At 44.3% G+C, this 24,729-nt stretch overlaps 2 protein-coding genes across 3 annotated transcripts in view; one reads left to right on the plus strand and one right to left on the minus strand.

Annotated features, from left to right (window-relative positions):
- Positions 1-17,649, plus strand: part of myot (myotilin) — a 39,490-nt gene extending 21,841 nt beyond the window's left edge. For both annotated transcript variants that reach the window (XM_042215222.1, XM_005949582.2), the window contains 10 exons: positions 7,197-7,416; positions 7,539-8,500; positions 9,752-9,902; positions 10,068-10,169; positions 10,787-10,824; positions 11,957-12,095; positions 12,210-12,417; positions 12,524-12,689; positions 12,810-12,943; positions 15,502-17,649. In XM_042215222.1, coding sequence (XP_042071156.1) covers positions 7,197-7,416; positions 7,539-8,500; positions 9,752-9,902; positions 10,068-10,169; positions 10,787-10,824; positions 11,957-12,095; positions 12,210-12,417; positions 12,524-12,689; positions 12,810-12,943; positions 15,502-15,644 — 2,263 coding nt within the window. In that variant the 3' untranslated portion in view covers positions 15,645-17,649. The remainder of the gene's footprint in view (positions 1-7,196; positions 7,417-7,538; positions 8,501-9,751; positions 9,903-10,067; positions 10,170-10,786; positions 10,825-11,956; positions 12,096-12,209; positions 12,418-12,523; positions 12,690-12,809; positions 12,944-15,501) is intronic.
- A 113-nt stretch (positions 17,650-17,762) lies between these two features.
- On the minus strand, positions 17,763-23,140 carry hdac3 (histone deacetylase 3). The gene is made up of 15 exons (XM_005949581.3): positions 22,941-23,140; positions 22,162-22,244; positions 21,861-22,003; positions 21,519-21,600; positions 20,837-20,893; positions 20,694-20,749; positions 20,475-20,608; positions 19,964-20,044; positions 19,798-19,871; positions 19,647-19,711; positions 19,458-19,547; positions 19,312-19,370; positions 18,983-19,062; positions 18,728-18,885; positions 17,763-18,645 (listed from the first exon to the last, which is right to left on the minus strand). Exons 1-15 carry the CDS (start codon positions 22,993-22,995, stop codon positions 18,576-18,578), a joined length of 1,287 nt encoding a protein of 428 aa, XP_005949643.1. The 5' UTR covers positions 22,996-23,140; the 3' UTR covers positions 17,763-18,575.
- Between the last annotated feature and the right edge of the window lie 1,589 nt (positions 23,141-24,729).

Genomic DNA, 24,729 nt, shown 5'->3' on the forward strand with positions numbered 1-24,729 from the left:
CATAACCTTAAGAAGTATTCCGGATGGGTGAGAGAAAAAGAAGTTAATTCGGCGTTGGTGTTGTGCGCCTGCGCCGCGTCTGCGCAGAAACATTGGGTAGGATGTTTTGATTCCCAGAACACCTGTTAAAGAGCACTTTAAAATCTGAAAATGAATGGGTTTGTTTTCTTTGAGGCACTTTGTGTGACCCAGCTGGCACATATAGGAGTGACTTTGTTTTCCATTTTCTTCCTTTTTTCTTTTATTAAGTACCCACAACCACTCACCCCCACCCCAAGTTCCATGGCTGTTACCAAGATATAAAGGGAAATGATAGAATCAAAGAATAGATTCATATTATATCGTTACTGTGTTGCAGTCAGTGATGTTCCATGCAAGTCTTTTTGTGTGTGTGTGTGTGTGTGTGTGTGTGCGCGCGCGCGCGTTAAACGGGTTGGGTCACCAGTAAAGTGTCTGCACCTGCCAGCCGATGTCCGAATACCAAGATTAATATAGCTTTGCCCACTTAATCACACAAACTCACACACTTTCACAGGATTAGATCACAGACGCACACGGGCACATATATCATGTATTCAGACAGTAGCATTTAAAACACACACAAAAAAAATCCCACACATGGATCAACACATTGAATGCACTGTCATTAATTAACTGAGCCTCTGGCAGGTTAATATCGACTTACAAAAAGCAGGAGCGTTTAACCAGTAGGCCTGAGCAGGGTCTGTTTTTTCAGGCCTTCCTCATATTTCACCAGGCTTGTAGGTATATGACACTATTTGTGTGGATATGAGGAATTAACCAATCAGATCTGAGAAAAATGAATCAGAATCAGCTGATTTCTTTGTACAGTGACTTTAGGATATTTAACAAAACCGTGCAATGCAGTACATGGGCGTTTGCTGAAAGGCATTAGCTTTTTAAAAAAATTGTGTTGTTTTTTTCCCCAGAAAATTTCAGCAGTGTACAAAAGTGTATAGGGGGACAGTCGGTGCTGAAAAACACATATAATCTCTGTCAGTGTTGGGGAGTAACGGAATACATGTACCGCCGTTACGTATTTAAAATACAAAATATGAGTAACTGTATTCCGTTACAGTTACCGTTTAAAAAGGTGGTATTTAGAATACAGTTACTTTGTTGAAATAAATGGATTACACGGCGTACTTTCCTGTTTCATATTGTGGCGGGTCAGGACTGTTTGGGTTTTGTTTGACAGCTACGTTCTGTTGTTCCAGGCGGCAGTGTTGCGGTTGCCATGGTTACAGGGTGACGCTCTCGCTCTGCGTGTTTCCTGGGTGAGAGAGCGCCTTTTTGTTGTTGTTGTTGTGCTAAGCTAATAGGCAGAATGCAGAATGTAGCATCATGGGCAGTGTAGTCCGTGCTGCAGGGAGAATGGACTGCCATACTTGTTATGGTGGAGAAAAAGGAGAGTCGAAAGTACGAGTTGTCATCGAGCAAAAACAGGAGCTGGAAGCATGTAAATATAATAATAACCACTGAGCCAAGAAGAGTGCCTGATGAGCCCAGCTGTAAGTAAGCCAATAAAACTCGACAGTACGCTGTGTTCGTGTTTTCCTCCGAAACAATAAGTTCCGTTGGAGCAGCCTTTCAACGCCTCTCTCTGTCTCTCGCAAGCAGAGTTGACCCAGACAACAAAGTAAAGCTATTTTTCGGCTAAGAGCCCTACAGAACCCGTATTAGTCAGAGGTCCCTTTACTACGGTTCGGAGCCGCGGACCTTCAGTAATAGTAATAAATCACACAGCAATAGTACATTCACGTAGTTGTAAAATGCATGATAATATATTAAGTAATCCAAAGTATTCAGAATACGTTACTCTCATTGAGTAACGTAACGGAATACGTTACAGAATACATTTTGGGCATGTATTCTGTAATGGAATACATTTTAAAAGTAACCTTCCCAACACTGTCTCTGTTAAAAGCTGCAAAGAAATCATCTTTATGCCCGAGTCCCTACTTCCGGCGCCACTCCGAGCTGGCAGCCAGTATCAGCAGCTCCACCTGACAAGTCCTTTTTTCTCTTTAATATATGTTCCTCTTTGTTTTTTGTGTTTATTGTTTTTGTTTTTCTATTGTGACTGCTGTCCCCCACAATGGAGCTCAGAATTCTATGGACAATGGTGTTCTTTATTACATTTTTTACGGCGTCTTTGTCCGGAGAGCGCGTGGAGGTCCACCTCCCATTGTTTACAGCAGGGATCAGCTGTTAGCCCTCGGAGCCTCCGCTGCCCTGCCTACCGCCAAGCAAGCTACATCCCCCGTGAGGTGAGGAGGAAGAGACGCGGTACTGGGCCGGGATCGGGCGTCGCAGTAAAGTTAGGAGGTTACCGGCCAGCGATTCCATCTATTATTATGGGGAATGTGAGATCTCTCCCCAATAAAGTAGACGAACTGGCGGCCCTTACCGACATCAGAGGAGCTACAGGGAGTGCAGCCTGATGTGCTTCACAGAGTCGTGGCTAACTGCGCTAACTCCGGACTCACACGTAAACATGGATGGTTTTCATCTGATCCGGGCCGACAGAACAACGGAGAGTGGTAAGAAGAGAGGAGGGGGTCTGGCTGTGTTTGTGAACGATAGATGGTGTAACTCTGGGCATTTATCTATCAAAGAGACGCTATGCTGTAAGGACATTGAGCTGCTAGCGGTTAGCATGAGACCGTACTATCTACCGCGAGAGTTTACACACGTGATTATGATAGCTGTGTATGTCCCGCCCTCTGCTAACGTTGCAGCTGCCTGTGAGGTCCTGCACACTGTAGCCAGCAGACTCCAAACACAGCACCCTCAGGCCCTTTTCCTGATCTCTGGGGACTTTAATCACATCTCCCTGTCCATCTTCAGTCTATGTATAAACCTCTAGTACACAGAGAACCAGTAGTGAAACGCACCGTAAGGAAATGGTCAGCAGAGACTGAAGAGGCTCTGAGGGACTGTTTCCGTTCTACTGTGTGGGACAACCTCTGCAGCCCGCTGGAGGATGACGTCAACAGTATCAAAGACTGCATTACGGATTACATGAACTTCTGTGTGGACAACACCGTACCCATCAAAAAGGTACGGTGTTTTTCTAACAACACGCCATGGATAAATCCTGAAATTAAGGCTCTCCTCAAGGAGAAGAAGAGAGTCTTTAGATCTGGAGACAAACAGGAGCTGAGAGTTGTTCAGAAGAAGCTGAAATGGAAGATAAGGCAAGGAAAATTACAGGAGGAAGATGCAGCTGCAACAGGATAACATCAGAGGGGTTTGGAACAGCCTGAAGACAATCTCAGGACAAAAACCAACCCCCCAGGCTGCAGGAGACTTGGGGTGGGTGAATGACCTAAATAAATATTTTAATAGGTTTGATCAAACACCCACCCCTCCCACAACATCGTCCCCCCTGCTGCAATCTCCTTCATCTTCAGGGACTGCCTGTCCTTCATCTCAGGACTTCACACCTCTCAGCTTCACGCCTCCCAGCTCCCAGTCATTACACCCACCCCCGGCTTCTGTGGACTCCAACATACACACCCCTCCCCCAAAATCCACTCTTTCTATCTCAGCACTTCAAGTGAGGAATGAGCTTCGCAAGATCAAGGTACGGAAGGCTGCAGGTCCAGATGGCGTCAGCTCCAGGCTCCTGAGATGCTGCGCAGATGAACTGTGTGGCATCCTAGGATATCTGTTCAACCTGAGCCTGTCACTGGGGAAAGTGACAGGCTGCGCCCCCTGGTGAGGTCTTCATTGGATCCGCTGCAGTTTGCTTACCAGACTGGCATTGGGGTGGAGGACGCCATCATCTACCTCCTGCACCAAGCTCTGACTCACCTGGAGAAGCCTGGAAGCACTGTGAGGATCATGTTCTTTGATTTCTCCAGTGCTTTTAACACCATCCAGCCATGACTTCTGAGAGACAAGCTGGAGCTATCGGGAGTGGACCAACACATGTCCCAGTGGATACTGGACTACCTCACAGAACGTCCACAGTATGTGAGGTCACAGGGCTGTGTCTCTGACACGCTGGTCTGCAGTACGGGGGCCCCACAGGGACTGTGCTGGCACCGTTCCTCTTCACCCTCTACACTGCAGACTTCTCCATCAACTCCCCAGGCTGCCACCTACAGAAGTTCTCTGACGACTCTGTCATAGTCGGCCTCATCACAGGTACAGACTCAGAGTACAGACAGTGGACTCTGGACTTTGTTGACTGGTGTCAGCAGAACCACCTGCTGATCAACGCCGGGAAAACCAAGGAGTTGGTGGTGGACTTCCGGAGACGCAGACCCACCACACTGACACCGGTGAACATCCAGGGAGTGGACATTGAGATAGTGGACTCTTATAGGTACCTGGGTGTTCACCTGAATAATAAACTGGACTGGAGCCACAACACTGATGCTCTTTACAGGAAGGGTCAGAGCAGACTCTCCCTGCTGAGGCGGCTGAGGTCATTTGGAGTCCAGGGAGCGCTTTTAAAGACCTTCTATGACTCTGTGGTGGCATCTGTCATTTTTTACAGTGTTGTATGTTGGAGCAGCGGTTTATCGGCAGCTGAGAGGAAGAGGTTGGATAAACTCATCAGGAAGGCCAGCTCTGTTCTGGGATGCACTCTGGACCCAGTGCAGGTGGTGGGAGACAGAAGGACCCTGGCCAAAATAACATCTCTGATGGACAGTCTCCCACCCCATGCATGTAAATGTTGCTGAACTGCAGAGCTCCTTCAGTGACAAACTGCTGCATCCTAGATGCATGAAGGAGCGTTTCCACAGGTCCTTCCTCCCTGCAGCTGTCAGACTGTACAATCAGAACTGCTCCCAACAAACATAGATGTTTACATCTGCGCTGTAACTGCAATAAGTTAATCAACCGATTCACACTACAACCTGCTTTGCCTCTTATCTGTAGCTATTTTTATTTAAATGGCCTGCATTTGTATAGCGCTTTTCTAGTCCCTAAGGACCCCAAAGCGCTTCACACTACATTCAGTCCACCCCATATTATTTAATTTAATAACTGTACAATACTCTCTGTATATAGTAACCACTGTCCTTGATGTAAATATGTAAAAATTGTGTATGTTTCTGTTCCACGTCCTGTGCACTGTTTGTTTGTATATCTGTCTTTTTGGCTGCTGTTACAACCAAATTTCCCCTTGTGGGACAATTAAAGGATTATTCTATTCTATTCTATAATTTAAAGACTGGATCATGACTTTGTTCAACAGAGTTCTGACTATTTCAGTTCTTCTGAGCTCGATGGAATACTCATGAATGTACCGGTAGTTCACAATGTTTATTATGAAGTTTATTATAGAAGTTGTTTGTTTTTTTGCAGCAGTAAGCTACAGTGTTGCACATTTAAGGCCTGACAGCTCCTAACACTGCTTTTTTTTTAATTTTTTTTTTTTTTTAACATGACCGGATTTCATATGTATGTTACATAGACGATAGACACACTAAAGCTTTTACAGCAGTCTATACTTAAAATTCTGTTTAACTGTATGTGTATTAAACTGAGAAAGGTTAAACAGAGCGAGGGAAACAAACCGATAAGTGTACTGAGCAGAGATGTTGGCAAACTGGCAATTTAAAGTGTTACACTCTTCAGACAGAAGTTTTCAGGCAGCCAGTGTGCGCTATTTACTGATCTGCTGGTGTTTGCATTTATAACTGCCAATAAATGGAAATGGGAAGAAATGGGAGAAGCGACCTTCAACTGTGTTATGAGTTTGTTCATTAGAAGGCACTTTGTAAGAGTTGGTGATGAGACAAACAACCAGCTGATCTGAGCAGAGTAACTACACATAACAAATGTCTGATTGGTCTGTATCAGATTTTTAAATCCCCAAATATCAGTACTTGTCTTAAAAAATCCTGGATCAGTCGGACTCTACTTTCAAGAAGCAGAAAGTCCACACAGATGCATCCATGTCTGTTAAAACATGGCAAATATTCCCAAACTGTAGTTAATTTGGTTCTTACTTATAGATTAAAACTCATGCTGTCAGAATTTTGAAACCCCCTCAGATAACACAGTACTGTCCAAAGCTATAAACCAACCGCTTGGGTAGAAGGAACATCACTGATCTTTAAATCCTCAATCCAATCATGCTAACCTGAAACCGTTAAATGACTGAAATGTGCGTATTCAGAGTTCTCTGCTGATATGTACACATCACAGATATAGTACCAAGAACATTTCTCCTGCTTAGCATGTCTAGCAAAGATCATCGACACATTAAGTTTTCACCTGTAAAAAGTCCTGATTACATATATCTAGGGGCCCATTTCTTTCAAATAAATAAATAAAATGAAAGCCATGCAGCTCTTTTTTTTTTTGTTTTCATTAGACTCCAAGCTTTACCATTCTCCAAAGACAGTTTTATATCCTTATTACAAACTCTTTGTAATGAGGATATAAAAGGAGATATAAAATAGGCCAGAGATTACACACACCTCCACTTACAGAACACTTTACACTTGTCTTTTGTGCTTACACCACTAAGTCTAACATGCTTCAGAATCTCCCAATAAGCATCTATCAGACAGCGTTGATTCAGATCCAAGGTTTTAGGCTCTGGGTCAGCTGATGCTGGCTAGTCATCTTGTGCCCCCAGGAGAAGTGCAGAACAAGTGTGTGGATGCAAGGAAGTGTGTGAGAGCGCGTAAAGAGAGGGAGACTGCTATTGTCATTACTGCTCCTGCGTAGCCCAGACTTCGTGGTAGCCATGGGAACAACATTCTTTCCTAGTAGAAAAATAGAGGTCGAGCCAGGCTCGGTATTACAGGAGGAAAACCAGCGAGTGGGCTGAAATGGGAGTAGATATCTGTTACTTTCATTAAACAGCCTCACTGGTACCGTTTCAGTTATTTTGAAACATACTGTAATCTTCTTTTTTTTTTTTAAACAATACAAATACACTTTTTATCATATGGATCGCATACATGAGTATTTAAGTCACTACTTCAAAGACATCCCTCCCACCTCAAATGACTGTATAGCTGTGGGAAACTTGTGTATCCCGTAAAATGTGTACAACACCAGACTCCACATTTTGGAACCAGAAGTTGGTAAACGAAGAACGTGGACACATTGGGGGTTATTGAGAGAAAAATCCTTGACCTTTGAGGGACTTGTTGTAATATATTTTAAATCTACAGCTAACACACTTGTCTTTATGGCAGTTTCCCTGAACCTCAGCTGGCCAACCAGTACTCTGAAGAAATCTTTGGGCGGAGCGAGGACGAGATCGCCCTGAGCTCAGAGGGCCAGAGATCCCCAGAGGTTACCGCCCAAACTTGTACGTCTAGCCCAACCCTACCACCCTCACCCTCACCACCGCCAGAAGTCAAGGAGAAAGCCCAGGCGCCCAAGCTGTTCACCCCAAGCAAGCTCAGTTTCACAGTAAGAGTATTTCTGTTGTCAAATGTAAAAAGCTCAGAATTTTTTATTTAATCATTGCACTGAGATGTTGCATGATCCAGTCTTATTCCATGGTGCAAATTTGGTTTTCCTCTTCATTCCAGTCCTCCCAGTCAGGAGGCAACAACATGAACCTGTCCGACCTGCCTACGTTCACTCCCAGCACGTTCCCTCCCAGCGCCTTCAACTATGAGCGACCGAGGCATTTTATTCAGTCTCAGCCGGCCTTCCAGGCACCCAGCTACGACAGCGTGCTGAAGGAAGCCCAGGAAAACCAAAACAACTCCCAGCAGAACCTCAACAGTGCCCAGAAAAGTCCAAATGTCCTGGAGACGCAGATTCAAACTAAAGCCATGTCCACACAAAGTCAGTCATTTTCTCAGTCCGCGTCAAAGTCCTTGTCAGAGACCCAGTCACAGTTTCAGTCACTGAGCCTCAGTCAGAACCAATACCAGTCTGCCGCACCGCCACAGATCCACATCCAGGCCAACGGAACAGCCAAGAGTTCTCCGTCTTCATCCAGCCTCAGCTCCCCTGTCTCCACCCCGGCCTCCTCTGCTGTACCTGCTCTTTCCTCCGCCGGCCCTATGCTCAGTCACTCTCCCACCTCCTTCTCATCTCTCCCATCCTCATCTCTCCCCCGCACCACCATGCGCTCCACCATCACCCTCACCCCTAGCATCCCCAGTGCTACTGGCCTTGGCAGCGCCACCTTACCTGCTAACCAGGACAGCATGTCGGCCTCTGCTGCTTACCTCTGCTCAGTGTTACCCTCCCAGTCCTCCTCCAAACTGTCTCCTACCACCAACCGTCCCCTCTCCTCCACCTCCCCCTCCCGCTCCCCACTCGCACCCTCAAGCCCTCTCCTCCCTCTGAGAACCTCCTCTTCTTCATCTGCTCTCCCTCAACAACCTCCGCCAGTGTCTCCTTCCCTCCCACGCTCCCCTCTCTCTTCTTCTTCCTCACCCTCCTGTGTCCCACAGCAGCCTTTCACTCCCATCACCCAGAACAGTGTACAGCCTGCTGTGGTCTCCTTACCTGCCAGCTATAAGGGGACGCCAAGCACGTGAGTTGCTCGATACCTCAGTTTACAATTTGGCATGCACATTATTACAGTCGGTACAAATTCAGTTTCTGATATTTTGACATTGAAAATAAACCAAAACACAGCATAACTCCATGCAGCCTCCAAACTGATAATAAAATTGAAACATTTCTGTCAGAAAGTTTAAACAAAAACTTCATGAAGGAAGAATTTATCCCAGGCTGTACCGGTCGATCTACGTTCCTGTGGGTAGTGACCAAAAGAACGAGATCGCGCATTGAAGCTGTGGGCTTCCTCTGAAGGGTGGCTGGCCTCTCCCTTAGAGATAGGGTGAGAAATTCAGCCATCCAGGAGGGGCTCAGAGTAGAGCCGCTGCCCCTCCACATCGAAAGGAGCCAGTTGAGGTGGTTCAGGCATCTGATAAGGATGCCTGCTGGGAGAGGTGTCCGACCGGGAGGAGGCCCCGGGGCAGACCCAGGACACGCTGGAGAAATAATATCTTTCAGCTGGCCTGGGAACGCCTGGCTGTTTCCCCGGACAAGCTGGAGGAGGTGGCCGGGGAGAGGGAGGTCTGAGCTTCTCTGCTTAGGCTGCTGCCCCTGCAACCCGGCCCTGGACAAGTGGAAGAAGATGGATGGATAGCTGTACCTAATAGATGGCTGCCTGAGTGTACACACTTTGAGCAGATGTCAGGTTCTTCAGAGTTTAGAATAACTTTTAACCAGCCATGGAGCTTTGACAGGACTCTGTACAGTCCTGTGAAATCAGTTAAAGGAGATTCTACTTATTTCTCCGTGTTTTTAAGTGTTGAACTCAAAGTAATCTTTATTTTATAATAGGCACTCAGTCCAACCATTGTCTCAAAGCTATTTAGCTCTCTCTCTCCCCAAACTATAATCCAGCTTTCCTGTTATTGGCTGCCTGTACAAATAAAAGATTTTACTAACAGGAGGCTGGAGCTGCTCATGGCCCGAGCTGTGTGCATAAGACGACCATAAGAAGAATATCCGCCCTTACGCGACGTTGAGATTCAAGAAAAAACAACCCAGCAGTCTGAAGCCTAAGCTTTTAGCTTTAGTCATGTTTAGTATGAGCATCCACCAGTACTTTATTATTGTAATATTTGTTGTAGTAAGTATGCATATAATCCTTTCAGTGCATACATTTGTGCTTTCTTTTATATATAAGAAAAAAGAAACCTCTAAATAAAGTAGGACACAGGAAGTAAGGAGAAGGGTTCAGTTCTCTCCCTCCTTCCTTTCTACTTCACAGCCTTCCCAAACCCATACTGAAGAAGGCTATAGCTCCTCGACCGTCCTCCGCCCGCTCCACAGATGAAGACATTCAAGGTTCCAAAGACGCTTTGATTCAGGATCTGGAAAAGAAGCTTCGCTCAAAGGAAGCCAGGAGGAGAAACAGCCAGGTGTGCCCCCCTCCTCCACCCCACACACACACACACACACACAATGTCTGTTTGAAGAGAACGTAGTGCAGTAGTTTACCAGAAACATCAGTGACCCATTCTGTGTGTTGGTTAAAAATGATGTAATCAATTAAAACTTACCAACATGAAGCTTCATTTTTACAGAAGCTGTCTTACGAGGAGCGCATGGCTCGTAGGCTGTTGGGTCCAGACAACACTACCTACATGTTTGACCAAGACAATCTTTCAGACTCACAACTCGACCAGGTACAGCTTTGAATTCTCCGTTATTATGAAAAAAATTTCCAATCTCAAGAGAGCGTTTCAGAGTGTGCTGCAGGGCTGACGTTCATGCTGGCCCTGTTCCAAAACCCATTAGCTTTCATTTAGCCGTTAAGTGAAGACCTCGCATTAATACAGTCATTTGGGTTTGAATAGCAGAGCAGGGAGCCAGTTTCCCTCTCAGGGCCTCCTGATGGGCTCCCAAGCTTGAAGATGAGAAAGTGCAGCAGTATAATCAGCAGCCACAGCGAGCGGCTTCACACTGTCATTTTGACCACGTCACTGTGTGTGTGTGCGCGCGCACGTGGGATTGTTCTGTCAAAAAGCCTGTTGCTCACAGGGCTTTGCACCATCTAATTTCTCTCACACACACATCATCCTCTCAAGCCAACGAGGTTGTCAGCAGCTTTTTCTAGCTTGTTTCTGGGAATGAACCTCTCAGTCGTGACAACAGCACCATCGTGTCAGCGCGCACACACACACACACACACACACACACACACACACAGTTGCTGTCATTCCTGTTGACCTGTATGAGCTAGTTTTCAAAGCTGAAACCTACAGTGTGATTGTGTCAGTTTATCTCAGTCTTTCTGTTACAGCCAGATTCACCAGAAGGAAGACACACGGGTGGACTATGGTAAATACAACTTCTACATTTGCACAGAATGATTAATCCAGGTTTCATTTAATGTTTATCCAGCATCTGTGCACTTGTGCACTTCATCTGCAGGCTAAAAAACAAAATGGCAATTATTTATAAGTAGATTTGATATTTTTAATCTGTCTGATGCTGCAGGTAGCACTGCTAGAACAGAGAAGGCTGGCAGGTTGTAGTAATTTAATCTAAGCTAGCAGTTTGAGTACAAGGAGCTTGTGTTTGAGCTTGTTTTAAAATGACTTTGTAAACATGCCTCTGGTGCTGGGAGCAGCTGAAAATGCAGCTTTATTTAGGCTTAATCTTGTTCAACAGCAGGTTTGGTGCAAGATTTTTGCCCCCCCCCTAGGTTTGAAGGCAATGTAGCTAATGCTTGTTATAGTTGGCAGTTATCTTTCACTTTACCTGAGCTCACTGTCTGCATTTCCACCTCTCTGCGGCTGCTGTAGGTGTGTAACATCCCTGATCACTGTGTCATTATCACTGTTGTTATTAACCTGCTGGAAAGAAACCCTGGTTGCCAAAGCTAAATTCCTATTACTTCTGTTTAAATCTTATAGTTTTCCACAAAGACCTGCTCCTTTAATAATATCATATGCTTCCATAGAGGTGATGCATTTAGGCACAGTGAGGGATGTTGGGGTTCAGTTTAGACAGTTTAGAGTACGTCCTGACTTCCTGGCTCAAACAGTAGCTGACCATTCAACCTGTTCAGCATCCTTTTTTGTCTTAGTTTATTTTTTTGAATTGGCTAAAACTGACTTTATATCTGCAGAGTCTGTGCTGCATGAAATGCAAATGTATACCATTCTAATAGCAGATCACTGAAGCAAGAGAAAAATGAAAACAAAGTTGTGAAATTATACACTTTACCTCAATTAAAGCCTCAATTTAAAACAAAAGCCAAGCAATTAATCGTTGTGCAAACCAACCCCAGCTGTCTGCTGGTAAGGAGGCTTAAGTTCTTCATAGCATATTTGTGATGTCAGTGGACAGAAAAGGAAAAGCAGTCGGTGTTAGTGCATTTGCTTGCGTGCGTCTGTGTGTGGTCACTAGTGGCCTGTAAAGTTCAGTCATTGAAAGTGAGGTTATAAATAAATAATGTCCTCTGCAGGGGGAGGCACCACTCGCGCACAGATGAGAGGGGTAACGAAGGATTGGCTATCCAGGAGAAATGTTACGCGCCTCGCTTCCTGCAGGTCCCCCCTGACCTCACAGTGGAGGAGGGGCGCTTCTGTAGGCTTGACTTCAAGGTGGCTCTCTTAAGACTGAATACTTCATATAAACTTTACCAGAAGCCTAACAAAATTAGGTTCAATAAGCTGTTTTTCACTAGTGAGGAATCATGAAAAATGTGTTAATTTCAGGTGGGAGGCCTCCCAACACCCGACGTCTCCTGGTATCTGGACGGTAAAGCCATTCGTCCAGATGACTACCATAAGATGCTGGTGTGTGAGAAAGGGATGCACTCATTCATCATAGAGATTGTGACGGTGCATCATGCTGGTGTGTACGAGTGTGTGGCCAGGAACCGAGCCGGGGAGAGCAGATTTACCATGAGGCTCAATGTAATCGGTAAATATTAGCATACTGTGCACTTCGTCATGGCGACTGATTTAACGATACCACCTTTCACCGTGGGAGAGGACCTAATCACATGTATCCTCGTTCGTCTCTGCAGCTCAGGAAGCGCTCCGTCCTCCTACCTTTGTCCAGAAGATGGTGAACTCCAGAGCTCTAGAGGGCGACACGATCAGGTTAGAGTGCAAAGTGGATGCTTCCCCTCCACCGCAGCTTTTCTGGAAGAAGGATAAAGACATGCTGCGCATTGACCCCAACAGAATGAGGTGCGTCAGCTTAAGTTCAGACTCCACTGTTCAGGTGATGATACCTGGCATCGACTCTGTGATTGTGACACTTTAGCCCGTATGTGTAACTTTGCAGTCTCTCTCACTGTTTCACTGCAGTCTGTACCAGGACGGGTCAGGCCGCCAGTGCTTGTTGATAGAGAGGGTGATGAAGTCAGATGCTGGCTGGTACACTCTGTCTGCCATCAACGAAGCTGGCATGTCCACATGCAACGCCAGGCTGGATGTAGGAAGTAAGTCTGTTCATTTTTATATGCAAATAAGCTCTGAGAGGCCGCCTCAGCTATCTGCTGCATGAGATACGACACGCTGCTCGTTACCATAGAAGCCCAGGCTGTAAAATCAAACACCAGATGGAAAACGCTGTGTGCCCGGTGTCTCCATGAATCCCGCTCTGTCTCTGGAAGCTCATCAAACAAATGGCGCGTTATGTGATCGAGCGGAAACTCGATGAACGCACGAGGCTCCGAGCTGCCGAGGAATACGGTATAATCGCCGAGCGATAACTGTGAGGCAAATACAACACGGCTATTAGGTTTCTGCTTTCTCACATAACACCATCTGCTCCGTGGAGAGGTCCTCCATACACAGCAAACATGAAAGTGAGTTTAAAGCACTTTGTCTGAACCAGAGCTCAGAAACGGGAGCTCATCAGGAGGTTTTTAGAAGTGAAGACTATGGCGTTATTTTTGTGCCACTATTCTGAGCACACGTTAAAAAAAACATTGTGCAAGTGTTGCATTTTGAGGGGAAATTTATTTTGATCAAAGAAAAGCTGAATTTGAGTGAACAAAATTAATTGCTGTATTTCAGTGTTTGCTATTATCCACACACACAACAGCAGCCCCTCTCGCTCAGTTTTTGCATTTGCGCTCGCTCGCAATGTGTTGCTCGTGCTCTCAACATTTCTGCCCGTGCGCGCTCAACTCTTTCTGTACACCGTTATATTTGTTCCACAAAACCCGCCAATCACAGACTTGGATGCAAAAAAAAATGTGATTGGCTGTTTTGGTCTCCAATCAGCTCGAAATGACGAAATGCAATATCCCAGAATCCATTTCGTCCAAAACTCAAACGAGGCAGTGGCGGAGGAACACAGAGGGGCGGAGTTTGAAATATTACTCTTTCTGGGTCACAAAATAAACTTTTAAGATATTTTCATGCGAGAATGGTGCTGTGTAAACTTCAAATACCTGCTCGATTTATCAAGACATCACATATTCGCAAAAGTGCTCTAACGTTCTATCGGATTGTCACAATAGAGTAATGTTTTGCCCACCGAGGTGTTAAGTCGGTCATGTGACTGAATAGTGTGGATTGCACTGGGTTAGGATGTTACTCAGTGATGACAGAGTTCAGTGTGTGAAAATGCAGTTGAAAAGCACAGCGTCTGGATACGTCTCCTAACTCTTTCCATTATTCATCTTAATTAAAATGAAAAACATTTGATGGTGCAGAGTTTAGTCCAAACGTTTTTAATCTGACACCTTAGTCAGTTGATAACATTTCAGGCTTAGACCAGAAGAGTAGAGGATATCTGATCTTAACTTTAGGCCTTTATGCTTAATCATTTTTAAATTGTTCCTGTTTGTTTTTGTTTTGTTTTTTTTACATCATAGCCTTTGAGTGTTGAAAATATTTTTAAAAAGGAGGGAATAGTAATAGATACCATAGTTGTGTCTTCATACAAGCATTATTACAAGAACTTTACTAAAACAGTATTCAGTTAGGGCTCAGCAGCAGGGAAGGCTGATGGTGAACTGAAAGGAATGCTAAATGCACTTTAGCTTAACCTCCTAAGACCCGAACTCTTTCGTGGCATGCATTTTTAATTTCTCTTTGCTATTTGGGCTTATTGGGACTTCCATCCAAGCATCCATCTTCTTCCGCTTTAGCCGGGGCCGGGTCGCGGGGGCAGCAGCCTAAGCAGAGAAGCCCAGACCTCCCTCTCCCCAGCCACCTCCTCTAGATTATCCGGGGGGACACAAAGGTGTTCCCAGGCCAGCTGAGAGATATGTCTCCAGCGTGTCCTGGGTCCGCCCCGGGGCCTCCTCCTGGTGGGACACAAATAATTACTTTGTTTTGTTTTTACCTGATTTTTGCTGACATTTGCTTTAAATTTCAATGGAACAGTGGCAGTAAAACGTCCTCGTAAGTGGATATCAGGCCCTCGTCGAGCAAAATTTAGTATTTTGGTCTAGACAACCCAAAATCTGACGTCCACATATGTGGACGGCAGGTCCTAGAAGGTTATTAACAACATATATCAGTGAAGTTTAGCTGAACTAATTCTGTACCAGACAAGAGTCTGCAGCCTCGTCATTGAAGAGTAGAACGTTTGCTTTGAAAATATAAAAAGGTAAATTACATTAAGTGGTGAATTTCTATGTTTACTAAAGATGTTTTGTTTTGTTTTTTTGTTTTTAATTATCAAATTTTAATGGTGACATTATTGTATGTGGATATGATGAGTTGGTGTTGTGGGTTTGTCTCATTCAGGCTTGTGGAGGTGAACACTGTGCATCCACTGTTCCTGCATATATGTGCTGGTCACATATCTGGCTCTGAGCTATGCTGTGCTGTGGCATGCAGGGTAGAAGAGTTATTTTCAGACACCTGGCATGAGAGGAATTTTTTTCCCTGAGTGTTAGTAAGATTTGATGCTGCTCTCAGGGACAGGAAAGGTGTTGCTCTGCTTTCTTTAAAAACTTTGATTTATAATCAAAGTTTAAATAAATAATCTGAAAACCCAAAACAATATATTAACCCATCGTCTCTCCGCCCCTACCAGCCCGCACAACTCCGGCCATGAAGACTGCTCCTGCTGGCTCCAAGACTCTGAAGCTGCTGTCCTCTCTGAGCCACGTCCCTGCTCTGACGGTGGAGAGCCCCGCCCAGCACACGGCGCCGTTGTATGAGAGCGAAGAGCTGTAGACCCACATGCTCCCACCCTCCACTAACCACCATGTCAGAACTGTAAAGAGAGGAGCCTCTGACTGTCGCGTCAGGGCCAAAACATGAGTGCAGACTAATAATCATCGCAGCGCGCACAACTCACAGTAGTAACACATTCACTAAGCTTCATGCAATAGCAAAGCACATCTGCCATCTTTACAACACTTGGGTAAAATGATTATGATGCAGCATTGGAGACTTTTTACTGTGGGAGAGTTTAGGACTTGTTCTCGTCCATGTGCTGCTGTTTGTCACACTGTTTCTGCCCATCTGTCTGTCTGCTCTGCTTTTTCCTCTCCGTCTCTTCATGTGCCCGTCCTGGCTGCTCTCAGCAGAATGCGGCTCCTCGGTCATGGATGTATTAATAGAGCTGGGTATGTTGTGGCACAGGCTGCGCTGCTGTCAGGTTTGGTCCCAGTGGGCAGCCACATTACTGCAACATAATCTCCTCCAGTCCAGAAACCATTTTCAAAACGCACATTTCAAGCAATGATGACAGGACACCGGCCATATGTTACTACATGTACTGAATATTTAAAAGGTTCTTTAACATTTGCACATTTTAATTTTTTTCCCATGTCTATCCCAACCTATCCCACCTGTCACGGGAACAGACAGTAAAAAAAAAAAAAAAAGATGGACGTAGCCAATGTGACGTCACTGATTAGTGAAGTCCCCTCTGAAGCCTCGAGCCGTTTCAGTCTTTGGTGTTTTGAAACGGGATGTGATAGGGGAGGGGCTACTCGGACTGTGAAACTGAGAACACCGCATGCTTGTGATTGACGCGTCGTTAGCCAATGAGAATACCCTGGACATTCCTCCTTTCTGGCTCTAATAATAACCGTAATTCCATTATTCAGTGTAACCCGAAACTAGTCACGGAGTCATCAGGAAAGTGTTTACAGAGGTCACACAAGAAGAAAGCCTAGGGCTATTTTCCCCCATAGCTTCTATACAATCAAGTCTTTTTGCAACCAACGTTGCCCCCTGTTGTCCATTTAACAACAATGCAGCTTCAAAGCAAAGCGTCGGCTCCACTTTTTAGACCTGCTTAAAGTTACGTCCATCTTTTCTGTGCTGTCACAGGGTGAGAGGTGGGGACGCCGTGGACAGGTTGCCAGTGAGGAGAAAGAGTTCTGTACTCATGAATTACTGCTAAGGATCATTTTGTGTGTCCTTGCATTAATGCTGCCTGTGGTGTGTCTGTAACGCTTTTTAAATGATCAGATTCTCTGCTGTTGTATGAATTTAATCGGGTTGAAATGTTCTGATACAGTTTATGTGACTGAAGCTTTTTATCAGTGTTGAGACTTTTCATGTGTGCAGCCTTTTGCTGCTAAACACAGGCTGCCATCCTGATACCTGAACCCAAAACGTGCTCTGAACTTTAAACGTTTACACTTGGTCACATCTGCAGTGCAGATACGTTTGAACTCCAGACAGAAAATGTTTTTTCCTGTTAAGCGTACAGGCGGGTATCAGCATGTCAGCCTCAGTCTGTCTTTTGGTGACTTTATCCAAATGGATTCATCAGATATGCTTAATTTGCGTGCTTACATTGAAACTGCTTGCTATTACCAGCCTGGAGCTCACGTCACAAAAACCAAGATGGAAACGTGTGTTCTGTGGCCATGAAAATGTGGTGTTGACCCCTGTGTGGCCACGGCCTCGCAGTGACGGTTGTTTGCTGAGGTCTGGATAAACTACATTTTCTGCCTTAATGTAGTCCCAGGTGTTACAATAAGTAGTGGGACTAACTTTACACCAGTGTCCTGTACTGGTCTAATCCACTGGTTTAGCTAGTTGATCTTAAGTTGGTCACTAAGACATGCGGCTCAAATGGGGTTAAACTTTTATAAAACACAGAACTAAGTCATAATTCAGAGATTTTAAACTGCAGTGTGTACTCTCCTGTACTGTTTGTTGTGACAAGAACTTCTAAATATCACTGGATGAATGAGGAATAAAGTCTACACGACCTTGACCTCCTGCATTTTTCTTTTTTTGATCAGCTTCAGTTCAATGTCACGATGTCGCCCTCAGGTGGCAGCAGAGAAAACGTACAGATAATGTGTGACACACACACACACACACACACACGGGTGAGTCAGTTTATTAAAAACAAGTTGAAGACGATATCAAAATTGACAAAAAAGCTGTTTATGACTAAAAGAGGGCAAAGTGTTTCTACTGTGGCTGCCAAGACCACAGACAGAACTGTTCATCTGCAAAAGCATGATCAGATAATTTACAGGCTTCATCAGCAGTCATCCTCAGTTTTGTGCAGAACAGCAACGGGTACCAGAAGAAACTGGAGCACGGGCAGTTCTTGGATCAGCTTCTGCTCGGTGGCCTTGCATACAGAGGCTGCCAGATCAGTGAGAGTTGAAATAGTGCCCTGCTCTGTGCTAGTGCTGGACTTCTCAGAGCTGTAAGGCACATGAATAATGAGTATATTTGAGATTGTGTCTTTGAAAACTTCAGCAACCATCTGAGCAGGCCTGTGTGTGACTAATGCCACCGAGCAGGCACTCCCACGTTTGTTTCTTGTTATGCCTTTTCCTTCCCACCTGGTGCTAACTTGGTGTTGCAGTTTTTTCGCCTAATGCGCTCTGCCCTCCAACCAGCTGCTCACAACTCCTGTGGACTGACTGGTGAATCTAAATCGTAGGCTGTGTGCAGCAGAAGTCTTTCAGAAGCCAAACATTTCATTAAGATAACATGAAGATCATGAGCAGAAAAAAAATGAAACAAAACATCTGGAGCACAAACGAGAAAAAGAGCACGTCTGATATAAGTCACGTTTCTGTGTGTATACAAAGACCAGAACGCACAGGAGTCTGTTCTCAGTCTTTCGAGTCCTTCAAGAAATGCTTTCTTTGTTGCACCACAGGGAATTTGAAAATACCGTCAAATTTCTACGTCGCTCTCTTTGTCGTTGTCGTGGTCACCATCGTAGAACTCGTTTGCTGCCTCCGGCCTGTGGGAGTCACGTCATGAACAGTGAGGATCGTGCACACCAATCTTTTATAAATACACGCGTGTTGCTGACTCGTGCTGACCTGGTGTAGTTCTCCTCAGCTCCCCTCTCATCGGGGTCGGGCTCGTCGTTGCGCTCGTAGCTCAGCATGTCGGACGGGACGTCGTGGATCTGAACGCTGGGCGCGTGGTTCAGCATTTTCAAGTTCTCAAACACCGTCTGACGGATTTGTTCCAAATACTGCAAACACATGAACACAGTGAGAGGGTCGGCCGACTGCATGTCAGGATCTCTACTGTGCACTTTACACCAATGAAAAGAGGAATGACGCTTTTACCTGTCGGGAGTTCTGGTTTTCTATCCTGGTGCTGACATCAGGGTGCAACGTGAAGTCTGGAGCAAAGTACTCAAAATACTCTGCAGATGAACCAAATCAGACAAACAGGATGTTCCAAGTATTTCTGTTCACTTTCCTTCTTGTTTCACCCACAGTCCTCTGTAATGTCACGTGTAGCGACTCTAAGAGTAACTACTAACTGGCTTTTAATTTGTTGTTTATGCATAAATCATTTTTCAGGCTCATTGTGACATCCTGGACAACAAGAACGCACAAAAACAATCCAACAAAGATATTAAAATCTCACTGAAACATGAAACATAGCTCACCGCTGTAAGGCAGCTCATCACTGATGGATTCATCCAACAACAGAGACGTCTCATAGGTCCTACAACACAGCACAGATTATTATCATCATCATCATCATCATCATCATCTTAAAGCTGCATTCATGGAAAGTGCACATCAGACTGACCAACAGCGAGCCACGTTCCTCACTGTGTATCCTCCTCCTCCCAGAACCAGCAGAGGGATCTTAAAGCTCTTCACAAACTCCACACACTCACTGAAAACCACACACACACAGATTATGTTGCAACTATCAGTACTCATGTGCTGGCTGTTTAAAAATATTTGAGTTCAGCTGGAAAAAACTTTGTCTCACCCGTGTCCTCGGATACTGAGGTTGAAGCAGCCCAGCCTGTCACAGCCCAGCGAGTCCGCTCCACACTGCAGACAGACACACACCAGGTGAGGCAATCGCACACACGCAGATTAAATCATACAGAAGCAAATGATAGGAGCTACTGACTGACCTGCAGGACGATGCAGGTCGGCTGGTAATAATCCACCACCTGTCTAATAACAGGCTGGAACAGCTGCCTGTAGCCTGAAAACAAAACATGCAAACACGTTGGTCGAATCTCATGTGATAGTCACAGAACAATAAGAAAGTGTGACCTCATGTGTTGTTGCTCTCACTCTGGTCATCGATGCCGTCTCTGAGAGGAACATTGAGGCAGTAGTACCGGCCGCTCTCTGCCCCGACCTCGTACATGTCACCTACAGGAAGCAGAGCGAAGAACAGATGACGAACTTCTGTTGTTGCTGGACTTTTAATTCCATTCAATGTTTCCACAGTCAGAAAAACAAACACTACTTTAGAGTCTTATTTAAAAAGAAAATAAATAGCACTGCTAAACAGCTGACTCAGTGACAAAGGGCAGCCCAGACAGAGTCCAAGACAAACTTAATAGGGACCAAACGGCTCATAACAACAGGGTCAGATACACCCTGAGTCTATGGATAGAAACCCGCCTGGAATACACTTATCATTTATCTGCTGATACAGCTGACAGAGGACTACTTCAGTATTTCTATGTCTTTAAATTGGACTTTTGGGGCTGAATATGCACGCAAGTAAAATAATAAATGATATAAACACCACTATGTGGACAGCAAACATTTGTTAGATAATTAAAGCTGCATTTACCTGTCCCTGGGAAAAAGTAGTTTCCATATTTGTGAAAGGACACGGTCATGACTCGGTCTGTGAGGTAAAAGGCTTCCTGGACGCCATCGCCATGGTGAATGTCTATGTCAATGTAAAGAACCCTGGGGTGGTACCTTGAACAAGCACAGAGCAGGAGATTTATGTCACAAACAGACACGGTAAAGATTCGAGGAGAGTTACTCCGGAGCGCCGTCTTACTTGAGGAGCTCCAGTATACTGATGACGATGTCATTGACATAGCAAAACCCAGAGGCCTACACCAACACAAGAACCAAGAGACATTTAACTCAAATGAGCTGAACAGAGAAGACACACATCAATACATGCGGCTTTGTTCTAACCTCAAACTTTTTGGCATGATGCAAACCTCCAGCCCAGTTTATAGCAATGTCACAAATCTGGAAAATAAAGCAGAGTCAGCATCAGTTAGAGCTCACACCTTTAACTGACCACGAAGCTGAAGACCATGACAGTTTTAAAGGATGGAAAGCAAAACAAGAAATCAGAAATGTCTTTGATGAGTAACGATTTTAGTTTTTAAACACAAACTAAAATATTCTCACAAAACTCCTCAATGCTTCTCCTATCCTCCCTTTAAGTTCACTTTTTTCTGATTAGCTGCCCTTTACAAACAGAAAGGGGGTGTCCAAATTCATGTGCTGCATCCTTCTGAGGACCCGGCCTTCACGGTCTACGTGAGTATACAGCCCATGAATTTGGTCATGACCAAAGGCTGAACAGCAGGTCTACTGCTGCTGGGAGAGAGAGATACGTTCCCTCCAGCAAACACGAAGAGAGGCCTTTCTTCTTCTTTCTTACTTCAGCTAGAGAGCCTTGGCCACATAGAACAATCAATGACTCAACCTACTCCTCAAGGATATCACATAAATGAGTGTCTCTGACGACACTTTAAGTTGTAATTCAAAATGAAACCAACAGATGCCACCCTAGGCTACCTCAGTCTTGTTTTGTTTTTTCTCTGTAGCACCAAAACCATCAGCTGGGTTTATGTGTGCGTGGTACCTTGTGGTTGAGCTGAGTAGCCCCCTGTAAGGATGCTCCCGTGTATCTTGAGCAGAACTCAAACAGTCCTGGAAACACCGGACTAAAACACACAGACATGAAATATTTAAGTTATGGGTTTGTCAGCCATGATGATCAGAGAGGCTTTTATACTGAAACATTTACAATCCTGACAGATTAGATGTAAGAAAAGGAAGTTAGCTGCTTGAAAACTACAGTCCTTAGTTCCTATGGAAGCAGTAAAGGTGTACTTAGTTTTTCACAGGTCTTGTGAAAACTTCATTAAATCCTTCAGATTCTTTTTCTCGATAAAAACGTATTTAACGAGAAAGAGACACTCACCAGTCATCTCCCACATTAAACGCGTTGAGACTTTTTGTGAAGCCCTGCATGTTATTGGGGCTGACCTTCTGTAGGAAGTCAATGTAGTCTTCAGAGTGGAAGCGACACATGTCATGCTGAGACGCTTTGTAGGGCTTAAACACCTGGTGGGAATAAGAACATTTGATAGAGTGCAGCATGAACTTGTTGTTTCTAATAAAAACCAAACAAACAAACACAAGATTTATCAAATGTTATTTCAGTGTGAAAAGCATCAACAGGTGTGAACACGTGACAGTATCTGTCACTACTGCTCGCTCACCATCATTTTCTTGTAAAGTCCATAGTGCAACACCAGACTGTGAGTGAGAGACAACCGGTGAGGCTTCATCGGGTGGCCAGCACCTAACAGAAACACACAGTTCATGCATTACAGGGCTTATATCTGCATTTCACAGACATTAATCAGGTCAAAAAAAAAGAATTAAGTGTACACATTATGGCTAATCACCTAAAAGAGAAACACGGTTGAAATTGGTACAATTTATGACGAAAGAGATTTGGAACACTGAAACAGCCATCCATGCGCTGTTACAAAAGCGAAAATACTTGAGGTAATTCGCAAAATAAAAATAAAAAAATAAGCACGGTAAGTATATCCTGTGAGCATGCGTATTGCAGCACTGAAGTTTGAATTTGTACAGTGTATCGTTTCGTAAAAGCAGCATAAGCGTAGACAGACATATTACTTTATTTATCGTTACTGTTACACAACCGCCACGTTATCCATTCAGGACACCGTAGGAAGCACCGAGACATCCTAATAAAAGCTTTACAGGCAAATACTGAACACAGGGCTACAATACGCGTCAATAACGTTACATCTTAAGGTTAAAGGCGCAAGCAAAGCCCAACTGTAATATATAAACAAATCAAATTAAATATTAAAGTGTAGCAGTGACGCAAAACTAAATGTTAAAAAGAAAGAAAAGAACTGAGAAAATAAGAATAAAGCACAGTCTCGTACACATTAGCATGTAGCTAGCTTTCCTTAGCATCAGCTCCCTGAGTAGGCCGGTTCACTATAATAATTAAACTTACCGTAGTGGAAATTGCCCACGTCTGGGTCGTAAAAGTAAGATGTTCTATTGGTCATTCTGAAAGCAATGTCTCCCGACTTTCTACGAAAAACTGTTGTCGTCTTTGCAGCTACAAAACCCGCATTTTTCTTTCAATTAGCAGATAGCCGCCATAGTAAACACCGAGGCGTCTGCGTCATCACACGGAGACAGCAGCGACGGGGAGGGGAGGGGCCACGGAGCCGGAAAGAAAAACAACAAAACAGCCGCGACAGATGGAGAGAAAGTTACAGTAGCTTTCTGTATTTTTCATTACATGAAGGTAAAAAAGAGTGGAAAGATACCTTGAGCAATGTGCTTACGTTATACAGTACATATAATATACAGTTTACTTTAATAAACTCATCCACACATAATTAAAACTTATATTTTTTACAAATCAGTGCATAATACAAATCCCCTGGTCGGGTCTTAAAATTAGGAAAATAAAATCTCAGACTGAACAGCATAACACGGCATATGATATACACTGTGTTATTTATTTATTTATTTTTAAATAGAAAATACAGAAGCAGTGTGTGAAAAGCCAATGCACTTTTAATGTTTCAACTGTGATTGAGAGAGTAACACACTTGATTGGTGTGAGTGTAAAAAGTTTTAGCAGTTGGCTGAAAGGGCATCTAAAAGAATTTGAGGTGCATTATTCTGCAGTGAGAAACATTGTAGAATAATCCGGTCTGTTTTAGATCCCTCAAGCAGACGTGTGTAACTACCACACACAGAAAGCTCCGGGACCGGATAACATCCCAGGTCGTGCTCTCAAAGCATGCCTTCACGATGTCTTCTCAGAAATCTTCAGCCTGTAGTGCCCTCATGCTTTAAGAGGACCACCATCATACCTGTCCCAAAGAATCTGAGCTGCCTCAATGACTATCCCCCAGTTGCATTCACCTCCATTGTTATGAAGTTCTTTGAGCATATAGTTCACATCACATCTTTACTGCCTGCTAAGACCTGCTAAGGATTTGTTTTCCTTTCTGTTTACCTGTATAAATCCTATGTATACCCAATGTTACACAAACCTGAGAAAAAGAAAAGAAAACAAAGCTTATCCTAACCATTTGCAAACCAATTTTAATCAGTTTTAACCCTCTTTTTGATGTATGTCATATGCAATTATTATTTTCTTTGCTCCCCAATAGCCACAACTTGGACAAACAATTCAATAAATCTGATCTGACACTGTTAGAATACTTTTCTGGTTAAAATCTGTTGCATGCTATCACTTGGCAGTGTCAGGTTTAAATGTAGTTCATGTTTACCTTTGAGCTATTTTTAGAGGATTATTTTGCTATTCAGGTGATTTTGACAGCATCTATTATTCATCCAAGACAGCATGTCTCTGCAAGCTTACTGACAAATTAGATGAGGACGAATTCAGAACAGCACCAAAGCACAAACAGTGGCACCAGTTTCATTCTTGAACACCTGCTCATTTAAAAATGATGAAGCGGAACTTGCTGGAGCTTCTCTGCATCATAAAATGCTTCTTTTTTTTTTAAAGAAAAAAAGGGCAGACTGTATACACGTGGCAATGAAAGGACGCTAACAGAGGTAGGAAACAAAGCAACCATGTTACTGTGTATCCACTGTATCCAGCATCAGTAAAAATCAGTAAACATGTGGTCACACTGTGAAGCTTTAAAAGGTTAATGTCTTTCAAAGATGCTCCCACTGAAATGTCCTCTTCATCATTTCCTTCACCTCTTCGTGCCCGTCTGTATTCTTCTTGTCTTGTCCACGTGTGTCCT

Source organism: Haplochromis burtoni, unplaced genomic scaffold (assembly GCF_018398535.1).
Source record: "Haplochromis burtoni strain Fernald_Lab_line unplaced genomic scaffold, NCSU_Asbu1 Contig_684, whole genome shotgun sequence".
Classification (NCBI taxonomy): Eukaryota; Metazoa; Chordata; class Actinopteri; order Cichliformes; family Cichlidae; genus Haplochromis; species Haplochromis burtoni.